The sequence below is a fragment of the Apodemus sylvaticus genome, chromosome 2 (genome assembly GCF_947179515.1).
Source record: "Apodemus sylvaticus chromosome 2, mApoSyl1.1, whole genome shotgun sequence".
Lineage (NCBI taxonomy): Eukaryota > Metazoa > Chordata > Mammalia > Rodentia > Muridae > Apodemus > Apodemus sylvaticus.
In genome coordinates, this window is record NC_067473.1 from 24,060,243 (window position 1) to 24,083,275 (window position 23,033).

At 40.4% G+C, this 23,033-nt stretch overlaps 1 protein-coding gene across 3 annotated transcripts in view; it reads left to right on the forward strand.

Annotated features, from left to right (window-relative positions):
* Positions 1-23,033, forward strand: part of Ankib1 (ankyrin repeat and IBR domain containing 1) — a 105,564-nt gene that overhangs the window by 79,983 nt on the left and 2,548 nt on the right. For 2 of the 3 annotated variants that reach the window (XM_052173175.1, XM_052173177.1), the window contains exons 11-18: positions 4,851-4,981; positions 10,438-10,572; positions 11,898-11,984; positions 12,838-12,904; positions 14,391-14,536; positions 15,436-15,614; positions 16,853-16,904; positions 22,069-22,183. In XM_052173175.1, coding sequence (XP_052029135.1) covers positions 4,851-4,981; positions 10,438-10,572; positions 11,898-11,984; positions 12,838-12,904; positions 14,391-14,536; positions 15,436-15,614; positions 16,853-16,904; positions 22,069-22,183 — 912 coding nt within the window. The remainder of the gene's footprint in view (positions 1-4,850; positions 4,982-10,437; positions 10,573-11,897; positions 11,985-12,837; positions 12,905-14,390; positions 14,537-15,435; positions 15,615-16,852; positions 16,905-22,068; positions 22,184-23,033) is intronic. The other variant, XM_052173176.1, reaches the window with a different exon arrangement.

Here is a 23,033-nt window from a genome sequence, read left to right on the forward strand (position 1 = left end):
GAATCACCTATGCTTCTGTAGCTGATACCCAGTAAACACAGTGATCTGTCAAACTGTACCTGGGTGTGTAGTATTGCTACTTTGCTCTGACATTGTCGTCTCTATTGAATGCAAATAGACAACCCATCCCTCAAGGAAACTTCATTGTGTAACCAGCTCATTTGGTTTTATAAATCTTCACTCACACAGTTTGACCAGTTCCATTTGTTGAAGATGCTGTCTTTTTTCCAGTCTGTATTCTGTCTTCTTTGTCAAAATCAAGTGTTTGTAGGTATGAGGATTTATATGCGGGTCTTTGATTCCTTTGGTCAGCGTGCCTGTTTTTATGCCAGTGCCATGCGGTTTTTATTATTACTATAGCTCTGTAGCACAATTTGAGGTTAGGAATGGTGATACCTCAAGCAGTTCTTGTATTATTTGGCATTGTTTGAGCTATCCTGAGTGTTTCCATATGAACCTGGAAATTGTCCTCTCAAGATCTGTGAAGGATTATGATGGAACTTTGATGGTGTTGCATTGCGTATGCAGATTGGTTTTGGTAGGATGGCCATTTTTACTATGTTAATCTTATTGCTACATGAGCATAGGAAAGTTTTCATCTTGAGATATCTTCAATTTCTTTTATCATACAACTCTTCTATTTTTTTGGTTAGAGTTACTGTTAGGGGATTTGTAATTAGTATCACATGTTATCATGTATATTGACCACATCTCTATTTAGCCCAGAAAGGGTGCCTATGGTAGACTAAAGAAACAATTCCAATCTAGCTTAGTGAACCAGTGGTTTTATTGGGGTCACTTGTAGAAGCATGGAGGGTTCAAAGTTCACCCCAGCTTGCCATGACTTAAAAACTGTGTTCCTGGGGGTCCTTCACAGCTTGGGGACAGCTCAATTGGTTGGAAAGCCTTCTCTGCCCAACAGCTGTTATTCTGATAGAATTTGGGAAGGGAGCCTTGTGAATCTTGTAGCTGTCATGAGATCCCTGAACCATGTATGTTTCCTCTTCTTCCTGAATGAATCGCCTTCCTCCAGAGGCAGTGTTTCATTAGAACAGTCTGCCCCTTACCATATTCAAAGTGAGGTATCCCAGGCCCACAGATGCATTTGTATTCTGGAAGGAGGGGCAAAAGCCAAGGCTGAGAAGAGGTTAGTGGTGAGCCTTGGAAAGAGCACTTTGCATGTGATAAGGATCCTGTAGGTAAGAGAAGAAAGAACTGGAAGATTAGCAAATGGAGTGCATAATATTTCTGTTGGCCAGAAATAGACTACAAATTAAAAAATAACCATTGAATTGCCTGAATGAGATTTTGATCCAGAAAGATGGGAAGAATGTTAGGAAACAGTATAGAAGAAGCAATGTTCACCTGAGAACACCTAACAGAAAGGAGCAAAGCCAGGATTGCACTCTGAGTCCCAGTTTCCAAAAGAAAGAAAACCCAGGTGTTTTCTCTCCACATTTGGGTCACATCCAGGGGTTGCTACGCAGGCCACTCTGTGTAAGTCTGCGTGTGATATCCACCAAGGCTGAGTGGACAGGAGCGAGGCAGCTCTAACACTAAAGTACTACCCAGTCATCAAATGTGTAAAAGTGAGAATCTGAAGAGGGAACGCATGACTGAATGTTGTTAAATGCTGACTTATTCCTTGTATTACAAGTACTTTTCTTTGTACCTTATACCAGAAAATATAATAAAATCACATAAGCATCTTTAAGACAATTTTGTCCTAACCTAATCAGGTTGACTTGAAACTGCCTCAACCTCCTAAGCAGCCAAGATTCAGGCACCCGCCACCACACTCAGCTCTTATAAGCATTTCTTTTTAATTTTAAACCACATTTGTAAGTTCATAAATTGGTTTCTCTTATGCCCAGGTTTCTAGTCATTGAATGGTGAAGTTCAAAAGAAGAAGCACAGTCAAGTTAATGAGAAAAAGTATTAGATATACTAAAAACTGTTCAGAGGTCTCCATAGAACCAATGTTTTAGTGTTTTGAAGCACTAAATTGATTCTCTTGTGTTGCAAGAAGTAAATGTAGTTATACTAGCTGTACTAAAGTGATAAATTTATAAAATTTGCAGATGAAAAATAATTTTCTAAATTATTGATGATAGAATGGAATTCAAATAGTTTATTTAAAACCAATCTTTAAAAGCAGCTTTTGAGTGTGTGTGTGTGTATGTGTGTGTGTGTGTGTGTGTGTGTGTGTGTGTGTGTTGATCTGTATGTAAGTACATGTGGAGAATATGCGTATATGTGTATACCTGCTATATACACTTTGGTTCTACATTTAGGTTTAGGTTCTGTTATATTCTGGTTCTATTAAATGAACGTAATATTTCTTAACACAAGAGCCTAGCACATCAAATTATTAAGAAAACAAGATCAAGCTATATTAGACATAAAAGTAAGATTAGTGGAAAAGTTTGAAAGTCAGTGGGGCTAGGAGGGCTCACTGGACAGCCATGCATGCCAGGTGTCCAGAGGGTGGGTTCAGAAAACTGAGAGTGGATGGTGTTTCCCCAGATGTTTTATTGTAATAGTAATTGGTCGGTTCCTAAGTATAATTGCCATCCAATAACCCCCTACACTGCAGTTAGAAGCAAGCTTTCTCCAAGAGTAGAAGCACTGTGTGTGCCTTACACAGCGGCTTTGTTTTAGTGGCTTTGTGCTATATTTATTCCAACAATGAACAATACGGTCATAGGAATATGCTAGAGCCTCTAAACTCCAAACTAAAAATCATGTTGGTGTTGAAAAGAGAAGAAAGGCTCCTTCTTTTAAACAAGAATTAAGTGTTTTAAATATGTTTAGATTTTATGGCATTGCCTCCACAGCTTGGCCACTGACATGGCCTGAGCACCTCACTACTGCAACTGCCTCTCTTTGCTGTGTAGAATTAAAAGCCAGTATTTTACAGTTAGCAACAGGGTTGTAGATACAAGCATATATATGTATCTTTCAGGGTCAGTGCAGCAAGACAGCCCCTTTCTGCTGCTATGTTCCGTGCACGGCTACTCCTAGTGCCCAGCCGCTCTGGTGCATAGACAGTCTCTTCCTGAGGGTCAGTCACCCAAGCTGCTGTCCCCTTTTGCCATCTTATACCTGCGGATTGGGTGAGGTTCCTTTGGTTTGGGCAGGACAGCTAAAGCCTTACTGTAGCTTCTTTTGAATTTAAGAAGAAATTTATGAAGTTGGTATAAGGCAACTGCTGAGCCACATATCTAATCCCTAAGAGAAGCTTGCCAAGTGAATGGGTCAGGTAGTGACAGACTTCACACTGCTTACTTACTCAAGTGATTAGATTTTATCTTGGAGCCCTTTGTCGAGGGAAAGCAGATAAAAGATCGTGCTGTTATTGTTTGTTTGAAGACAGGGTTTCTCTGTATAGCCCTGGCTCTCCTGGAACTCAATCTATAGACCAGACCTCAAACTCAGAAATCCACCTGCCTCTGCCTCCCAAGTACTGGGATTAAAAGCATGCACCACCACTGCCCAACCAGATAAAAGATCTTAAGCAGAATTTTATTTTCCAAAGCTCACTGTGTAGGTGGTAGTGTTGAGGGAGGGAGGGAGGGAGGGAGGGAGGGAGGGAGGGAGGGAGGGAGGGAGGGAGGGAGAAGAAACTGGAAAAAAGGATTGGTTTTTTGTTTCTGCTGTCTCTGCAAGAGATGGGGAGGACCTTAGCTGAAACAACAGAGAACGGGGAAGAGAAAATGAGAGAGGCGGGAGTGGAAGCAGCCATGCTGTGTGAGCGAGCTAGCCAGCACATGCTGAAGCCAGTCCTCCTCACAGACTGAGTCTGAGCTCTCTAGATGACTTACAAGCATGAAGCATGGGTAAATAAAGAGAAACAGATCTGAGAGATGAATTTAGTTGTAGGCATATCCCATTGGATTTGCACATGTGAAGTAATCACAGATTAAAAACAGAAGGAGAAAAGGAAAAAGTGGTGTTCTTGTGTAATTGTTACACTCGGGAGGCTGAAGGCCAGGTTCAGAATTTATAAGTAGCCCAGACTACTATGCATAATAAGCCTGCCTCACAAGGCAGATACTGGTGTTTAGTGCCTTCCACTACAGAGAATCCCTGGTCATTGTGTTTGCAATTAGCCTAGTTTAAGAAATTATATTTTAGGGGCTGAAGAGATAGCTCAGTGGTTAGGAACAGCTGTTGCTCTTGCAGAGGATCTGGATTTGGTTCTCAAACTTCAGTTCCAAGGGATCCAACACTCTGTTCTGACATCTTCAGGCACCGGGCAGATACATACGTGCAGGCAAAACATTCATACAATAAAATTACAATGTAAAAGAGACTATAGCCTCACACAGTGGTTCTCAGCCTTCCTAATGCTACAACCCTTCAGTGCAGTTCCAGATACTGCTGTGTGGGCACATCCACTGGAGATGGGAGAGCAGTGTCTCAGCTCCCCAGGCCATCCAAAATACGTGTTTGTCAGTGGCCTTAGGGGACCCCTGTGAAAGGGTCATTGGCCCCCGGGTTGAGAACTGCTAGCCTAAGGTAAATCACTCTATAATTTTCTTGAATATAATAGTTACTTTAAACAAAGTGCATACACTTAAAAAAAAAAAAAACCTTTGGTTCATCCCCATTTTTATTTTTATAGATTTACAGAGAAATTTCTTTTCAAATAGGTTTACTAAGAATGTTGGAGCAGAACTTCCTATACTATTGAAAATGAAGAAGTTTTTAAAAAAAATCTCCCCCTAGCCACTAATAGGAAAAACAAACGCATGAGTACCATGGAGAGAGCCTGCAAAGAAAAGCCTGGTTCCCTCTCCGGCGCTGTGTGCCTAACCATGTCTTATGTTTGTGCTCAATATCTCAAGTGGTTGGAGTCAGTGAGGCCTATGAGGACGCTGCCAACTGTCTGTGGCTGTTAACTAACTCCAAGCCCTGCGCCAACTGCAAGTCTCCGATTCAGAAGAACGAAGGCTGCAACCACATGCAGTGCGCCAAGGTGAGACGCCAGCACACGCTTCCACGCTTGGTCCTTAAAGTCTTAGTGTACTTTATGCTGTAAGACAAGATGGCATTCTGCTAATAAGTCCATCAACTAAATAAATAATTCAGTTCTTTTCTACATTGAAAGCTTAAAATGCCTAAAGAGATCCACTTAGCTGAAATCTTTAAGTGATTAAAAGGAAGTCTGTGCTTTCCTGATTTCGTTGTAGACAAAGAAGCTACCTACATTTTTAACAACTTGGAATAAAGTTAATAATACTATATTAATTCATGCCTCTATTTCAGTGTTTTGCCTCAGACAAAGGCAGGTCATCTGTGAGACCAGCCTGGTCTACATAGCAAGCTCTAGACCAGTTAGAGTTACACAGTGAGACTGTCTCCAAAAAGAAAAAATAAAACTAAAAGGTGGTATTCTTATTTTAACTTAGAAAACTTACCTAGATGATAACCTCATGCACACAGTTGAATCCTTTTAGAGTATTTTTCAAGTATATAAATAGAACATGTCATGAAAAGTTGAATCCATGCTATAGTGTGAACAACTTCATAATCTTCCTGGGCTGTTGATGGTTCAGTGTGGATTATAATAGTTTGCATTATCTGAAATCCAATGTGGTTTTTTTTTTTTAAAAAAAAATGGCATGTTTGCTCATCTAAAAATAAACTAATTTATTTTAAAAAACACCATTTTCATTTCCCCTTAGAAAACTTTTATTATAAATTTTTAATGAGAGTGCTATATCACAACACCACCCACCCCACCCCACTCCAGCCCTTTTAGCCTCGAGCTCCTCCATTGACTCCAGGTCCCTCCTGTTGTCCCTGCTTGCACTTGTGAGTCTCTGATTGCTTCGGCCCCTAGTTGGGGAAGAAAGGGCTGGAGGCTCTCAGTGGACATTGACCAGCTCCCCCTCCTGAGCCCCCAGAGTGCCCTGTCTAGTGGCCAAGGGGACCTGCTGGCCAGCTGAGCACCTGTCACCACCCAATGTTTCTTGAAGTGTAATATTCAATATTAGGGTGCTAGAAAAATGGGTCAGAAATTAAGAATGTTTGGTGTACAATAATGAGAACTGGACTTCAGATCCCCTTACCCATGTAACAAGCCAGGAATCCTGCAAATGGCCTGTAACTCCAGCTCAAAGGGTTCAACATCTTCTGGCTTCTGTACACGCATGGGCACCCAAGCACACATGCATATGCATACTAACACAGACATATGTACACAAATAAATCTTTTTTTTTTATTCTATCATACAATACATCCCAACCAAAGCCTCTACTTGTTCCAGCTCCTCACTCCCCTCCCCCAAGGCCCTGCTCCATTTCCCTTCAGGAAAGAACAGGGATATCAACCAAACTACCAACATGGTATATCAAGATGCAATAGGCCTAGGCACAAACCCTCCTATCAAGGCTGGACAGAGCAACTCAGTAAGGAGACAATAGTCCCAAGAGCAGCCAGAAGAGTCAGATACCCCATCTCCTACTGTTAGGAGTCCCACAAAAAATCCAGGTTAATAACACAGCATGTATGCAGAGGACCTGGCGCAGACCCGCGCAGGCTCTGTGAGCACCCTTGAGTCCTGCCTGCGTGGAAGAGTGAGCTGTGTTCTCCTGGTTTCCTCCACCTTTCCGGTGCCTACAATCCTTCCTCCCCCTCTTCCAAAAGAATCCCTGAACTCTGAGGGGAAGGACCTAATGCAGATCTCCAGTTTGGGCTCTTTCTACCTGTGGGTCTCTGCTCCCATCAGCTGACAGAGGAAGCCTCACTGATAGTGATTGGGCTAGGCACTGACTGTGAGTATAGCAGATTATCTTTAGACATCAATTCATTGATTTCTTTTGAGGCGAGGGTGACGCAGTTTGGCTCTACCTTAGGTCTCTGAGCTCCCCAGCCTCCAGGCCCTGGCCATGCAGGCAGTGTCAGGCATGGGCTTCTCCCATGGCATAAACCTAAAGTTAGATGAGTCCTGGGTTTGCCCTCTCCTACAAGTTCTGTGTAACCATTGCCCCAGTACATCTTGAAACCAAGACAGATTGTAAATCAAAGGTTTTGTGGCTGGGTTGGTGTCCTAGTCTCACTACTGGAAACCTAGAAGAGAGCTGGATCTGGCTCCCTGTCCTCCATTACTAGGAGTCCTCACTATGGTCACCTTCATAGGTTCCAGGGGATTTCCCGTGCATTAGGTTTCTACATGGCCCCTGTGTTCCCCACCCCCCAAATTCTGGTCATCTCTCCCTATACTTTCTCCCACCATTCTCTCCCAATCTGATTCATCCTGTTCCCATTCCTACCTGTCCCCAGTCTACCCACAAAATCTATTTTATTTCCCCTTCCCAGGGAGAATCATGAGTTTTCCTCTTGAGCTCTCCTTGTTATTTAGTCTCTCCGGGACTGAGAACTGTAGTATGATCATCCTTTACTAACCACTAATGTCCACTTATAAATGAATACATACCATGTTCGTCTTTCTGTGTCTGGGTTACCACACTTGGGATGCAAATGTTTCATTTTTGAATATTTTGAATATAGAAATGTCCTTCATCTGACACTATGGAAAACATGTTAAAACCTAAGAAATAAAAAGTATTGATGAAGTTTTATATTGTATTTTTCTACCATAGTTGCTAATGTCTGGTTGATCTATGGAAATTTTCCCACTAATTTTGAAAAATCAGTAAAGCCACATGGCAGGGTATTTGTCTCAAAGCAGTCACAAAGTTTTCGTTTGTCAACCAGGAAAAGACTTTTTGCATCAAGCTTCGAAACAAGTCCAATTTATAAGTGCATGTTAAATGATAAGTGAATGCAAGAGTGACTGCATGGAGTACAAAAAGTAGTGAAGAAATGGAAATTATGTAGAAGTAACATAGCTACTGATAGTACACGAATTTAGTTAAATTATTTCCTAAAAATATTAATAGTGACATCTTTTAAGTGCCTATGCAATCTTCACCAATAGATCATCAGAGAAAAACAGTAACAATCTTTAAGTATTGACTATTAAAATCAATAACTTTAAATGATTATTATAATCAAATAAAAAATTAGTACAAGTAATATTCTTGGTCATGAACGATAAGTTAGACATTAATAATGAAGTCATTAAAATGCCATGGAAATGTTTAGTCTTTCAAATAACTCAAGAAATGAAAGAATTTATAAATGAAAATACTACATTATTAGATCTTAAGTGCTGCAGCCGAAACTATGCAGAAATTGTACTCATTTAAAATAATACAAAGGAACAACAGCATAGGACGCTGGTCATCTGCAAATAGTATGTGGGTGGGTGGGTCACAGCAGTCCATCTGTCTTCACACTGGCAGGAGCCTTTTCTATGGCGCCCTCACTGGGGCCTGGGCACCTTTGGGAGCCTGAGCTGGAGCTGTGACCTCTGCCTTGGTTTGAGCCTTGGGCTTTGGTTGGCAGAGCCTTTGACCCTTGGGTTTGCAGCTGGGGCCCTTTGGCATCTTGGGCTAATGACCTCTGTGCGTGCACTCACTGCCTTTGCATTGTTGGCCTGCATCATCTTCAGGCCTTTCTTGTTGTGCTTCTTGACAAAGCGTATGTTCCTCAGGGACTTGGGGTCAACCCCCTTAAGAGATTTGCATCTTTGTGACCAGGATTTCTTGATGCCATTTCTGTGCCATTTGTGGTACTGGTAGTGTGGGGTATGGTTCTTAAACTAGCCCATGTATGCACGGAATCCTGTGGCTCCTGCAGTGCCTGGGACCGGAAAAGAAAGAGGTGGTTCAATTTCTAAGAAATAATAATAATAAATGCCAGAACGAACAATTTTTATATTAATTTATTTATTTATTCACTTTACATCCCAATATCTGACCCCTTTTCCCAGTCACCTTTCCCACATCTCCTTCCCCATAAGAACATTTTTTTTAAGAAAGAAAATAATTTTTAAAAGTAATGACTGAGCTATGCAGTGGTGGCACACCCCTTTAATACCAGCACTTAAGAGGCAGAGGCAGATGGATCTCTGAGTTTAAGGCCAGCCTGGTCTATACAGTGGGTTCTCAGACAGCCAGGGATACACAGAGATGCCCTGTTGGCTTTGGGGGAGCAGGGGGCGGGGGTAATAACAAAAAAGGAATGACCACTGTAGCAAGAAATCTTAGGTTTTGGAAAAAAGCTAAGGTAAACCACTAAGCTAATATAATAAAGCAGGGATCTGAAGGATTTCAGATATACAGCAAAAGGGGAACAGAGAATTAGAGAATCACAGTATTTAATATAAAACTAGAAACAATCAGGAACAAGAAACGAGAAGCAGAAAACCTAAAGCTACACTAATAGCATGACTGCACGTTAAAGCTGCATGTGGCTCTACACACCTGCAATCCTAGCATGTTACATGCAGCGCTGCACACCTACAGGCCTCACATGTTACATACAGTGCTACACACCTGCAGTTCTTGCATGTTACGTGCAGTGCTGCACACCTGCATTCCTCACATGTTATATGCAGTGATACACACATGCAATCCTCGCATGTTACATGCAGTGCTGCACACCTGCAGTTCTCGCATGTTACATGCCGAGGCGGGAGGGTCACGGATGCAGAGCTAGCCTGAGCTGTGTAGCAAGGCCCTGTCTCAGAAGCAAAACAGACCTATCACACTTATAGACGGCATGGTTACATGCCATAAAATCCTAGAAATATACTAGGAAGGGCAATAAAAATTCAGCTTAGTAGCAAATTAAAAATTAACTTGCAGAAAATAAGAATCCTCATGTCTCCTGGCAACATCTAGATGAAATAGATAGATCTTCTGAATCTAAAATAAGATTTAGAAATATGCAAGACTTTTGTTGAAAATCTTCTCAAATCCTCTTTAAGACAAAAAAGATGGCAAACAAAAATGCCAGCAGATTGTCTTTCTGAATCCAGGAAAACTTAATTCAGATGCTCATGTGGTAAATCAAAGCAAATTTAATTAGGAAAATGTTGAAAAGCAAAGGTAGCAGGGTAGGTAACCTTGCAAGATAAAATGCCCTGAAACCTCACCACCTGAAGCACTGTGTGTGGTACTGACATGCGGATGCACAGAGTATGAGCAGAATAGAAAGCAAGCCTAGGAAACAGATGCATACAGAGGGATTCAATGTATAGTAGTGATGTCAATGTGGGGGAACAAAGTATTCAGTATATGATGTTATGATAACTAGACAGCTCTAAAGCTGAGTTCATATTAGAGAAGATAGAACCAAAATTTAAATGTTTAAAAATAAATAAATGAACCAGTACCAGAAGTATTGATAGAAGTATCAGAAGAGTGCAGAATTGGAAGATCTTTTTGACACAGAACCCATAAGCGTAAAAAGATGAATTTTCATTTTATAATTGTGTAATTGTCTTCTAATTATGGTCTACTTAATGAGTGAATTTTTAGTTAATATATGGAGATATCTGCATATGCTTCCTTTTAAAGTGCAAGTATGATTTTTGCTGGATTTGCCTAGAAGAATGGAAAAAACATAGTTCTTCCACTGGAGGTTACTACAGATGTACTCGCTATGAAGTCATCCAGCATGTAGAGGAGCAATCCAAGGAGATGACAGTGGAGGTAAGACCTGCCTAAGTTGTGCATTCCAACCTTCTGTGGAAGGGATTTACATGTCTTCATCGTGATGAGGCATCACATTGAATACACTTTAGAGTGCCCTTTAAGCAAAAACAAACAAACAAAAAACAACAACAAAAAACCCCTAAAAATTGGAAGCATTTTTCTTTTAATTTTTAATTTTTTCTTTTCTTTTGATGAAAATATGAAAAATATCTAATTGCACCTTACCTTTGTAAAGATTGAAAACCAATTTTCATATAATATCAGCAATACAGTATAATATTATAGTGTACCTGTGTCTTTTTTTCCCCAGTCAGGCCCAAAAAGGGAATCTTTCTTTTTGAAATTAACTTATTAATTTTATGTGTGTGGTTGTTTTGCCTGGATATGGCTGTGCACCATGTGTATGCCTGCCTGGTGCTCACAGACTGTTGGACACTTAGGACTCTAAGGTGTAGTTGTAAGCTGCCATTTGGGTGCTGGGAGTTGAACCCAGATCCTCTGGAAAAGTAGGCAGTGAGTGCTCTTAATCACTGAGCCATCCTTCCAACCCCCACAGTGTCTTACTTTATCTACTGTAGCCTAGATAGTTTTTTTTTTAATTTCTTATTTTATGTATGGGTGGTTTGCCTGCGTGTGTATCTGTGTATACGTAGGTCAGGACATTGGATCCCCTGAAGCTGCTCTTAGAGGTGACTGTGAACCACCATGTGGGTGCTGGGAATCAAACGCAAGCCCTCTGCAAGAGCAGCTGGTGCTCCTGACCACTGAGCCAACCCTTCAGTCTCTCCATTGTGGTGACTGAAGTCTAAGAAATGTTCCACCCGACTCTTTCTTGGTGAGGGTGCACATCTTAGCTTGCCAAGAGGCCCCCACTTTCTGATCTCTGTCATGATAGCCGGGAAATAGAACAAGAGATCTATGGTGTCCATTTCCATGAAGATAGGTCTATAATAATGGCCTCACTTAACCCATCACCTCCTCATAGGTCCTAATTCCAAATGCAAATCACATTTTGGGTTAGGGCTTCAATGTGAATTTTGAAGGGATACAAATCTATCTATATTGATTATAAGATCTATATTATTATCTATATTTTGATTGTAAGCCATACAATCAAAATTGAAGATGTAGAGTCAGAAGTTCATTGTTTTTTCACAGAGAATGCAGACAACTTTAAAATGTATTGATCATTATATTCTAGCAACAAGATAATAAATATATGTGCATGCATTGCTACCCACTACCAATAAAACATTAACCCCTCTCAAACTAATTTTAAGAGTAGGTTTAATAAAAGTCATTTATGTACTTTTGTTTCCTAGGCTGAGAAGAAACATAAACGGTTTCAGGAACTTGACAGATTTATGCACTATTATACAAGATATAAAAACCATGAGCATAGTTATCAGGTATGTCCCAAATCATTACAAATGAGCTAAAATACTCTGTTAAGAATAAATAAAGAGGTCCCAAGGCCTGACACTATTACTGAGGCTATAGAACACTCACAAAAAGGGACCTACCATGACAGCACTCCAGAAGACCCAACAAGCAGCTGAAAGTCAGATGCAGATATTTGCACCCAACCAATGGACAGAAGCAGCTGGCCCCCGCTGTTGAATTAGGGAAAACTGAATGAAGCTGAGGGGGACCCTGTAGGAGAACCAGCAGTCTCAATTAGTCTGGACCCCTGAGATCTCTCAAACACTGGACCACCAAACAGGCAGCATACACCAGCTGATATGATGCCCCTAACACACATACAATAGAGGACTGCTGGATCTGTGTTCATTCAGAGATGATGCACCTAACCCTTGTGAGACTGGAGGCCCCGGGGAGTTTACAGGTCAGGAGGGGTGGGGGATAGGGACATCTACATGGAGACGGGGAGGGGAGGAAGTATGGGATGTGAAACAGTTGGAGGGTGGACAGGGCTTGGCCAGGTGGGGAATAAATATGGACTGTATAAAAAATAATAATTTTTAAAAATAAATGAAAGCAAGGAAGAAAGGAAAGAAAGAAAGAAAGAAAGAAAGAAAGAAAGAAAGAAAGAAAGAAAGAAAGAAAGAAAGAAAGAAAGAAAGAAAGAAAGAAAGAAAGAAAGAAAGAAAGAAAGAAAGAGGCTGGGTGCAGGAGGATCTCTGTGAGTTCAAGCCAGCCTGGTCTGCATAGTGAATTCCAGGATAGCCAGTACTACACAGTGAGACCCTGCCTAAAAACAAAAAAAAAGATTATTTAAATTATTTATTTCTGTTCCTTTAGTTAGAACAACGCCTTCTTAAAACAGCCAAAGAAAAGATGGAGCAATTGAGTAGAGCTCTCAAAGAAAGTAAGTTTTAAAGTGTGTGTGTGTGTGTGTGTGTGTGTGTGTGTGTGTGTGTGTGTGTGTGTGTTTACATATATCTGCTGAGTAAATCCAGTGGTAGAGGGCAGTAGTGTCCTAAGAAAGGCCAGTAGCCCCATGAGCTGCCTCTGGCAATGTCTTACTTCCTCTTAGGCACTGGGTACGTGCTGGCATATGAGAGTATTTATGATGCTTCTCCCATTGCAGCCTCTACTGCTAGCAGACAAAACCATACTGCAGTTTCCCTTGTTGGTGCCCCTGCTGCCCTCTGTACTGGCAAAGGGAGGGGACAGGGCTTGCCCAGAGCTGCTTCAGACATCAGATAAGAGTCTGGGAGAGCTGAGCTCTGGAAGCAAAGCTGTAGGAGGGCCTAATTTGTGAGTTCCAAATTGAAAGTTAGAGGTGAAGTAATTCCTAAATACAGACAGAGTGCTGGTCATCATTGGGACACAACACCCACCGCAACTACACAGAACATAAGTTCTGGTTTGCTTATTTTTGAAGAACTCATAATTTATATGTTAAAAACGCATTTCAAACATAAAAGTGATCTTTTACATTTGTCTCAGTTCATAAACTAATTTGCTCTCATACTCTTTTTTGTGAAAATAGTTTTCTAATAAGACAGTACAAAAGTTAAATAAGTTAGAGTGGAGACCACACTACTGGCCAAGTGTTCCTATTAATTATTATTCTGTAGACTTGAGAGGTTACATGACTGCTAGATTAATACAAACTCAGGAGATGCCCACAGTGAGGCTAGAAGAAAAATCTCAGATGTGTATGTCCCCAGAACTGTGTCCGATACACAATAAACATTCAGTAAGTGCAAATTACTGCTTTTATTCATATTAGATGCTCTAGGCAACATGGTAAAGCTGAAAATGAAGAGAGGTAACAATTGGAAAGTGAAAAATCTGCTTCTTACATGTCCCACATGTAGTATAATGAGAAGCAAAGGGTGTTCCTATCCCCTTGCGTTTATAGCCTAGTGCGGATACTGCCTAGAAACATAGGCCATACAGCTATATTAAGGTGCTCCTGTCAGTGTGTACATCCATATGTAGTATCTTCATAAAAGCATGAATTTGATTGTCAGCAATACTGCAATTTGGATTCTACAGCTAAGTTTCTTTTTATTTACAGTTTAGAAATAGAATGTTATGAAGCTTGGTGTTATCTTACTAAGACAGTTTCCTCTCTCTTCCTCCTCTTTCTCCTTCCGTTCTTTTTTCTTCCTAGTGGCTTTTAGCATCGGTTAACCAGTTGTTCCTCAGCGTTTACTATCTGTTTTTTTTTAAGTGTTGCTTTTGCAGGGGAATAATTATATAATTACATTTCTTTTTAAGCAAGCGACTTATCAAAGACATTTATACAAATTCTTCTTTCATATATGAGTGTGTACCTAGATTTTTAGTTTGGTCAAAGTATGTATTTGCAAAAACATACACTGTCCTAAATGTCTTTGTAGCTGAAGGAGGCTGTCCAGATACCACTTTCATCGAAGATGCAGTGCACGTTCTTCTAAAAACTCGGCGCATCCTCAAGTGTTCTTATCCATATGGATTTTTCTTAGAACCTAAAAGCACAAAGAAAGAAATTTTTGAACTAATGCAAGTAAGATGCCATTTTAAATTGTTTTAACTTTAAGTATAAGTAGTAAAACAGTTTTGTTTTTATTTTTAAATTACTTTAAATAAAGAAAAATTACCCTTAATGAACTGAAATTTTCTTTGAGTTTAAATTTGTCAGCATGAGTTTAAATGAGTTCTGAGCTGTGCAACATTTCTACAGCATTAGTTTATTTCAAACTGGTCAAATGTGACCTATTTCTTATTATATAAAAATGGAGGCTTTATCTTCAGAGATGAAATAAACTATATTGCATATTTGAATAGAATTCACCTTTTCCATTTTATTTCAAAAGTACAATTTAGAAAGTTACATATTTAAAACAAAAACTCCTATAAGTCAGTCACTAGCTCTCCAGCCTCACAGCATCACCCCCTAGTTGAAAGCCATGACAGTTTCCTCCCTGCTGATTATCATTTTATACTTTTAAGCTGCCCTCTCCTGATTTATATTCTACCTTTCTTTCAAGGTCACAGTAATCTCACTTTGTCTTAGAATCCTTCAGCTTTTACGTGTAGGCTGCTTTGCAGCAGCTGTGCACTGGCATGTGCAGTGCCCCGAGGGTCCTCTACTGTTTTGTTTTCACGGAGGACACTAACAAATTCTTTCTAAGTGGTGACTTACTCCACTACTGGGTGATTTGTACCCACTGCCTTCTTGTAAGTGCCTATCAAATGAATGTTGTCTTCTTGTATTCATGATGACTTAAACTATCATCTTTTCATAACCTGTAAAACATACAAAATAATAAAAATTTTCAATAGAAAATTATTTCAAAATTTAATTTCTGACCTCAAAAGAATTTGCCTTGACTGAGAAACCGATATGCTCTGTATCTGTTTAACAACCCATTCAGCTTCTAAGTCCTGTTTCTCCTTCTATAGACAGACCTAGAAATGGTCACTGAAGACCTTGCCCAAAAAGTCAATAGGCCTTACCTTCGTACACCTCGACACAAGATCATCAGGGCAGCGTGCCTTGTGCAGCAGAAAAGGCAAGAGTTCCTGGCATCTGTGGCTCGTGGCGTTGCTCCTGCAGACTCACCAGATGCTCCCAGGCGCAGGTGAGATTTGTGTACGCAGAAACCTCACTGGCTTGAGTCTCCAGTGGCAGGACTTTTTTTCTTTAGCTAGCATTCATATTCTCAGAAGTTTCTTATACCTACAATATGGATAGCTGGTAAAAATGTGTCAAATCGTTTCTGATGATTTTCTTCCTAATATAAAAAAAATTTTTTCCAGAATGATTGTTTGTCATTGTGTAACTCTCCAGACTAAATTAAAATAGGTTACTTTTCACATACCAAAATTCATAATCCAGAAAATTCTGACTTGTCATTCAAATTTAATTATGTAGTCACTTAGCAGTAATACCTGTAAACACCTTAGGACATAGAATTTGGTAACTTTGCTAGCTTGCTGTGTTCATATTTGTATTTTGATATTATGAAATTATAAGTAAGTGAGAAATCTGGTATTTGTAACACTACTTAAGTGATCTGAATTCATCCCCTGAAAAGCTGGCTTGCTTATTATTTTGTACATCATAATTTTACTGCTTCTACCACAATAAATTGAAGCATTTTTCTTATAATTATAACACTAAAAGTCATGTGTCTTTGTTTTTACATAAATATATCTGGGTAAGTATCTTTTATGCCTATGAAATTAAAATGAAAGCAGTCAGAACACTTTTCCCCATCATTTTTTACAAGTATAAAGCAACTTAGAATTTGAAAAAATACTGGAAGTAATAATATTTTAATAGTTGGATCTTTGGGTCTGTGGAGTGTAGTGTGGGTATCTTGTACTTTGTGGCTAATATCCACCTATAAGTGAGTACACACCATGCATGTCCTTTTGGATCTGTGTTACCTCACTCAGAATATTCTCAAGTTCCATCTGTTTGCCTACATAATTCATGATGTCTCAGTTTTAATAGCTGAATAGTATTTCATTGTGTAGATGTCCACATTTTCTTCATCCATTCGTCAGTGGAGGGACATCTAGGTTGTTTCAAGTTTCTGGCTATTGTGAATAAAGCTGCTATGAACATAGTTGTGTAAGAGTCTTTGTGGGATGGTGAAGCATCTTCTGCGTTTATGCCCAGGAATGGTATAGCCAGGGAAGTAAGCAAGATGTAAAGTGAATAAATAAAATTTAAAAAAAAATAGATGGATATAGATTGATTTAGCAAGTTACAAGCAGTTAAGCATTAAAGGTAATATCCAAAGGGTAAGGGTCTGGTTGTATACTTGCAGTACTGATAATGAATCAAACAGTATGTCCAATTTCTTTGTAGCTTTGCCGGTGGAACATGGGATTGGGAATATTTAGGATTTGCATCACCTGAGGTAATTGTTTTGTTGGGGTTTTGGGTTATCTTAATGGTTTTTTCTTCCTGCAATCCTGCTTGCATATGTTGTACCCTAACCTGTTGTAAATCCTCTGAGGTCAATGATGCCTTTGGTAGCAGCAATGCCTCTGCAGATCCTGCATGCAGCTCTCTATTGTATTGCAGTCTGCTAGTGCATTCCCCGATCGCTGCTGTTAATTACTAAATAGAATTTGTTAATAGAGATTTAAATTCTATTTATTATAAATATGTAATTGTAATGTTCTTTTAGTCTAAACACATTAAAAATCTAAATGAAGAGTTTCTTGAGATTAGTGCCACAAACTGAGGTGAATTTCTGGTCATTGTTTCCCATGGTGGAAAGCCTCACAGGAATGATGTCTCTTGCTTTCTGCTGCCCTTGACTCTTGCCCGTTGTTATGGGTAAACCTTTCTCTGGCGTAGGGGCAGAAGGAGGGGTGAGGGTTCAGACAGGTTTCTCTGTGGAGCCCTGGCTGCCCTGGAACTTGCTCTGCAAACAAGGCTGACCTCTAACACAGAGCTCTGCCTGCCTCTGCCGTGTGAGTGTTGGGAATACACGCAGGTGCCACCACAGCAGGCTTGATAAACCATTTTAAACTATAGAAACTGTAGAGCAGTTGATAGTCTAAGATAAGACCCAGTGGAAGCCCCAGGCTCACAGCTGTCTTCTAATATTTAAATTGCCACGGCCACTGCTGCATCTGATTTTAAAATAGTTTTAACGATTATTTTAATTCTGTTTGCTTTGTGCTTTATAAAATGTCATTTGATATCCTTTAATTATTATAAAGAGGAGGTCAAAAGGTGAAATTTGCTGATCTTTGTTACTTGTTTTTTTGAAACTGAAAAGCCATGAAGTAGTTACTATCCAGAAATACCTGTGGCTTGTTTAAATTAGACACTGTCTCGTCTCAGCTGCTGAGGATACTTGCAGTTACCTGGAGGCTTTTTTAATTTAGATATATGCAAGAAATAGTGACAGGAGTTTGTGCTTTAAGAATATAAGGAAATGTAAACACACTTAAGCTGTAAAAATAATTAAAATGTAATAAATAACAGTATATTTATTATAAATTAATTCTTTATAAAAACAAATTATTCTTTAATTTACTGATCCCTGGGCTTACTGTTTTGGTATCATATCATTACAGTTTGGGGGATGTGGAAATTTTCCACCTTAAAAGATAAGCTTTATTCATTAAATTGTTAACACAGTTTGACAAAGATTAAAACCTTTCTCTGTTCACAGTTGTTTATGTATCACCTTGCAGTTTCTGAATTAGAGTCCTCACATCTTTGGGCTTATTAGCTAATATAACTGTGTCATATATATATATATATATATATATATATATATATATATATATGCATACATACATGCATACACACACACACACATATTTAATCTTTTTATACAATCTAGTCATTATCCCCCTCCTGGTCTGCCCTCATCCCATTCCTCATCCCCCACCCCACTCCTGTCTCCAAGAGGATGTCCTTATTCCCCCACCCAACCCCCTGCCCCTCTGGGTCTCCCCACTTCCTGGGACCTCAGATCTCTCCAGGGTTAGGCTCCTCTTCTCCCACTGAGGCCAGACCAGGCAGTCCTCTGCTGTATATGTGTCGGGGCCTCAGACCAGCTAGTGTATGCTGCCTGCTTGGTGACTGGATGTCAGAGAGATCTCAGGGGTCCAGGTTAGTTGAAACTGTTGGTCTTCCTATGGGGCTGCCCTCCTCCTCAGCTTCTTCCACCCTTTCCCTAACTCGACCACAGGGGTCCCAACTTCAGTCCATTGGTTGGGTGTAAGTATCTGCATCTGTCTCAGTCAGCTGCTTGTTGGGCCTCTCAGAAGACAGCCATGCTAGGCACCTGTCTATAAGCACACCACAGCATCAATAATAGGGTCAGGCCTTGTAGCCTTCCCTTTAGATGGATCCCCAGTTGGGCCTATCACTAAACCTCCTTTCCCTCAGTCTCTTTTCCAATTTTGTCCCTGCAGTTCTTTCAAACAGGCACAATTCTGTATCAGAGTTTTTGACTGTGGGATGACAACCCATCCCTCCACTTGATGCCATGTTTTTCTACTGAGGTGGACTCTACAAGTTCCCTCTCCTCACTGTTGGACATTTCATCTAAGGTCCTTCCCATTGAGTTCTGAGAGTCTCTCACCTCCCAGCTCTCTGGTACTTGCTAGAGGGACCCCCCACCTCCCACCCACCCCTCCAGGTTGCATATCTCCATTCTTTCTGCTGGCCCTCAGGGCTTCTCTCCTGCCCCCCTTACACACAATGCCTGATCATGTTCCCCTCTTCCCCTCCCTGTCCCCTTTCCCACCCAGGTCCCTTCCTCACTCTGCCTCCTACAGTTATTTTCTTCCTGCTCCCAAGTGGAATTGAAGCATCTTCACTTGGACCCTTCAGTTTGTTATCTTTCTTGAGTTCTGTGGATTGTATCCTGGGTATTCTGTACTTTTTGGCTAACATCCACTTATTAGTGAGAACATACCATGCACTCAGGATGATATTTTCTATTTCCATCCATTTGCCTGCAAAAGTCAGGATGTCCTTGTTCCTAATAGCTGAGTAGTATTCTATTGTGTAAATGAGCCACATTTTCTGTATCTATTCTTCCATTATGGGACATCTAGGTTGTTTCCAGCTTCTGGCTATCAGAGATAATGCCACTATGAACATAATGGAGCATGCCCCTGTGGCATGGTAGGACATCTTTTGGGTATATGCCCAAGAGTGGTATAACTGGGTCTTCAAGTAGATCTATTTCCAATTTTCTGAGGTACCTCCCAATTTATTCCCAGGGTGGCTATACCAGTTTGCAATCCTACCAGCAATAGAGGAGTGTTCCTCTTTCTCCACATGTGCTCTCACCTGAAGTTTTGATCTTAGCCATTCCGATTGGTGTAAGGTGGAATCTCAGGGTCATTTTCATTGCATTTCCCTGATCACTGAGGACTTTGAATATTTCTTTAAGTTCTTGGCCATTGCTTGGCCATTCAAGATTCCTCTGTTGTGAATTCTCTGTTTAGTTCTATACCTCCATTTTTTTTTTAATTGGGTTGTTTCGGTTTTTGGAGGTTAGCTTCTTGAGTTCTTTATATATTTTGGACATTAGCCCTCTAATCGGATGTGGGGTTACTGAAGATTTTTTTCCCAATCTGTAGGTTGCCGATTTGTCTTTAAACAGATAGGTGGAATCTGTAGCAGACATGAACATGTGTTTTCTGTTGCTTTAAAAGGGGGTGGGTCTAATGCAAAAAGCATAGTCTTGAAACAAAGCACCTCCCAGCATTCTCTGTGACGCCACAGGGTTTCTCATTTTCATCTTCTCTTGATCTTTTTATGCTCACTCACACCATCTGAAGCACCCTGTCCCTTCACATGCTCACTTGAAAACCTGAGGATTCCTTGGCAATTTTCTGACAATTTTTTGATAAAAAGCATTCTGAGCTTGTTGCACCCTGTCAGAATGCCACTCAGGGTTTTCTGTAGGAATAGTTAGAAATAGAACAAGCATCCTTTCTCAAATTGCAAAAGTGTACATTCGATAGTCAGTAGAAGTTTATGTGAGAATAACTTTGCACTGCGTCAGGTCTTCTAGAAGTTAAGCATGTGCTCCTTAAAAATCAGCCTTTCGTTGAGGTAAATTCCCCTTCTGTCTTTGTCTAAGAAATATGGTGTCTGCACTGATTCTGTGAGCCATGATAACAGGACAATCTCAAGCATCCGTCTCCAGGAACGAGGAAATGATGCCAGCTCAGGGGAAATGTTACATCACTCACTGACTTCTATCTAAGCATAAATGCTGAAGTTTAAAGACATTTAGGAATGGGCTGGAGCTCAGTGGCAAAGTGTCTGCTAGGGTTCAGGTCAGGGTCAGGCTCGGGGTTAAGGTGGGTTACATTAGGGTTAGGCCCTGGTTCATTTTCCAGCCACACAGATTAAGTTACGATGGATGGTTGGGAAGGTGGGTGATGGTTGGGAAGGTGGGTGATGGATGGATGGATGGATGGATGGATGGATGGACAAGATTAGATTGATAAAGATAGATTGATTGATTTGACCAGATTAATAAAGTGTGGAAGTTTTATAATATATAACCTGATTTCTCTTAATTTCAGTAGTTTCACCATAAGTAACTGGTATCATCATAAGCCCAAGAAGCTTCATGTTTAGCCTTGAGAAATTCAGCAGTGGTTCTCTCGAAGTCTGCTGCCAGATATCCTGGCCTCTCTTGACTCTCACTTCCAAAGTTACTGAAATCTATAGCAGATACTCTCAGATTATAGTCTTTGGTAGTAACAAACATACTGAAACTATTACCACAAATGTAAATCAAACATACAGACACCTGTTTTAGTCTGTCTCCTTCCAAATGCTAAGTTGTAAATACTCCCCGTGTTGCAACATAACTGGCCATTGGCTGAGAGGCGGGAACTCAGTAGTGGCTCTGAGAGCCAGTGTGTACCGTGCATCTTTTCAGCAAGCCTTTTGATTTCTGAGCTAATCTGTGGTAGTCACAGAGACAGCTCGGTCGTCTGGCTGTCATCTGGTTTTCTGCTGTTGCTTCTGCTTCTGCTCCCCTTGCGGTTCCTCCCCACCCATACATCTTTAAAAACCAGAGCCTGGCACCTAGGAAGACAGTTGTGGTGTCGATTATAATTTTACATAACAAGACCATAGAAGTAGCAGTTATATCTAGCTCTGGAGCTTATAGTTATCCCTAGTAGGAACACCTGTGGCTACTAAAAATTTTGCATTTTGCTTTCTTACTTCTTTTTTTTTTTTTTTTTTTTTTTTTTTTGGATTTGGTTTTTGTTCGAGACAGGGTTTCTCTGTGTAGCCCTGGCTGCCTGGCTGTCCTGGAACTCACTCTGTAGACCAGGCTGGCCTCTGCCTCCCAGAGTGCTGGGATTACAGGCGTGCGCCACCTCCGCCCAGCTTGCTTTCTTACTTCTTTATTTCCTTTGCTTGGCTAAACTTGAAGTTTCTTTTTTTCTAAAGCAAGTGATTTTAAAGTACGCATATGAAATTCACACTTTTTTTTCTCCTAAAGAAAGAGTGTTTTAGTTGCATTTTTACAATTTGCATGCTCTCCTGTATTTTATAACCTTTGGTTTATGCAGGAATATGCTGAATTTCAGTATCGGAGGAGACACAGACAGCAGCGCCGTCGAGGAGATGTGCATAGCCTGCTCAGTAACCCTACAGACCCTGAGGAACCAAGCGAAAGCACTTTCGGTGAGCTCCTGGGACAGTGGGTGTCATTTTGTCTCTTAATCTCTTGAGTTTATTTTTATAACTAGCAGTTGTCAGTGTCTGTGAGTTTGCAATTTAGGTTCACCATAGATGTAGAGATGCTTCTATTGCCTAAGGATAAAGAAAACCAGGGAGTTAATGACTGAAGTAGGAATATCCTAGGTTATTGCACCCATCTCTGCTGTGTAACTTAAATCAAGGCAACAACCATCTCTATCTTCAGTTACCTTATTTTAAAGTCAGTGTTAAAGTAGGTAATGCATACAAAGCACTGCGAGTGCTCAGAAAGTGGAAGCTCTTGATAGCATTATAATGTGCTTGGAACATTTTCTCTGCATTTGAAAACAAGGCAAGGGGCCTCCTACCAGATTAGAACGCAATGAATAAAAGATTCTTGTGCCCCAGGGGATCAGGGCCTTAGTTTTCCCAGAATCAGTCTTAAAAATAGAACTGTTGTAATTATTTGACTTTTAAGTGTTTAATTTTTCATTGAGCACACCTAAATTGTAATATCAGGATCTGTTGGCCTGTAGATTGGTTCTTACGGCTATTATAGTTTCAGAACTCTTTATTTTATGAAATCTGAAGATACTGAAATTCATTGTGACTTAGGAAAAAGGCATGGGCAGTAGATCCTGAATTACTGAAAGCTGCCGAGACAGGATTCTGAGATGGTCATACTGAAAATCTGCTTCTGCTTACCATCACACAATCCTGCTAAAACTCCAGGCCATGAGGCCATGTGGCCGTGAAGCTGAGCTTCCCAGGAACTGAAAGAAAGCCTGTTGGTTTATAGGTGTATGGAGACAACAGCTGAATGTCTGTGTGCCAA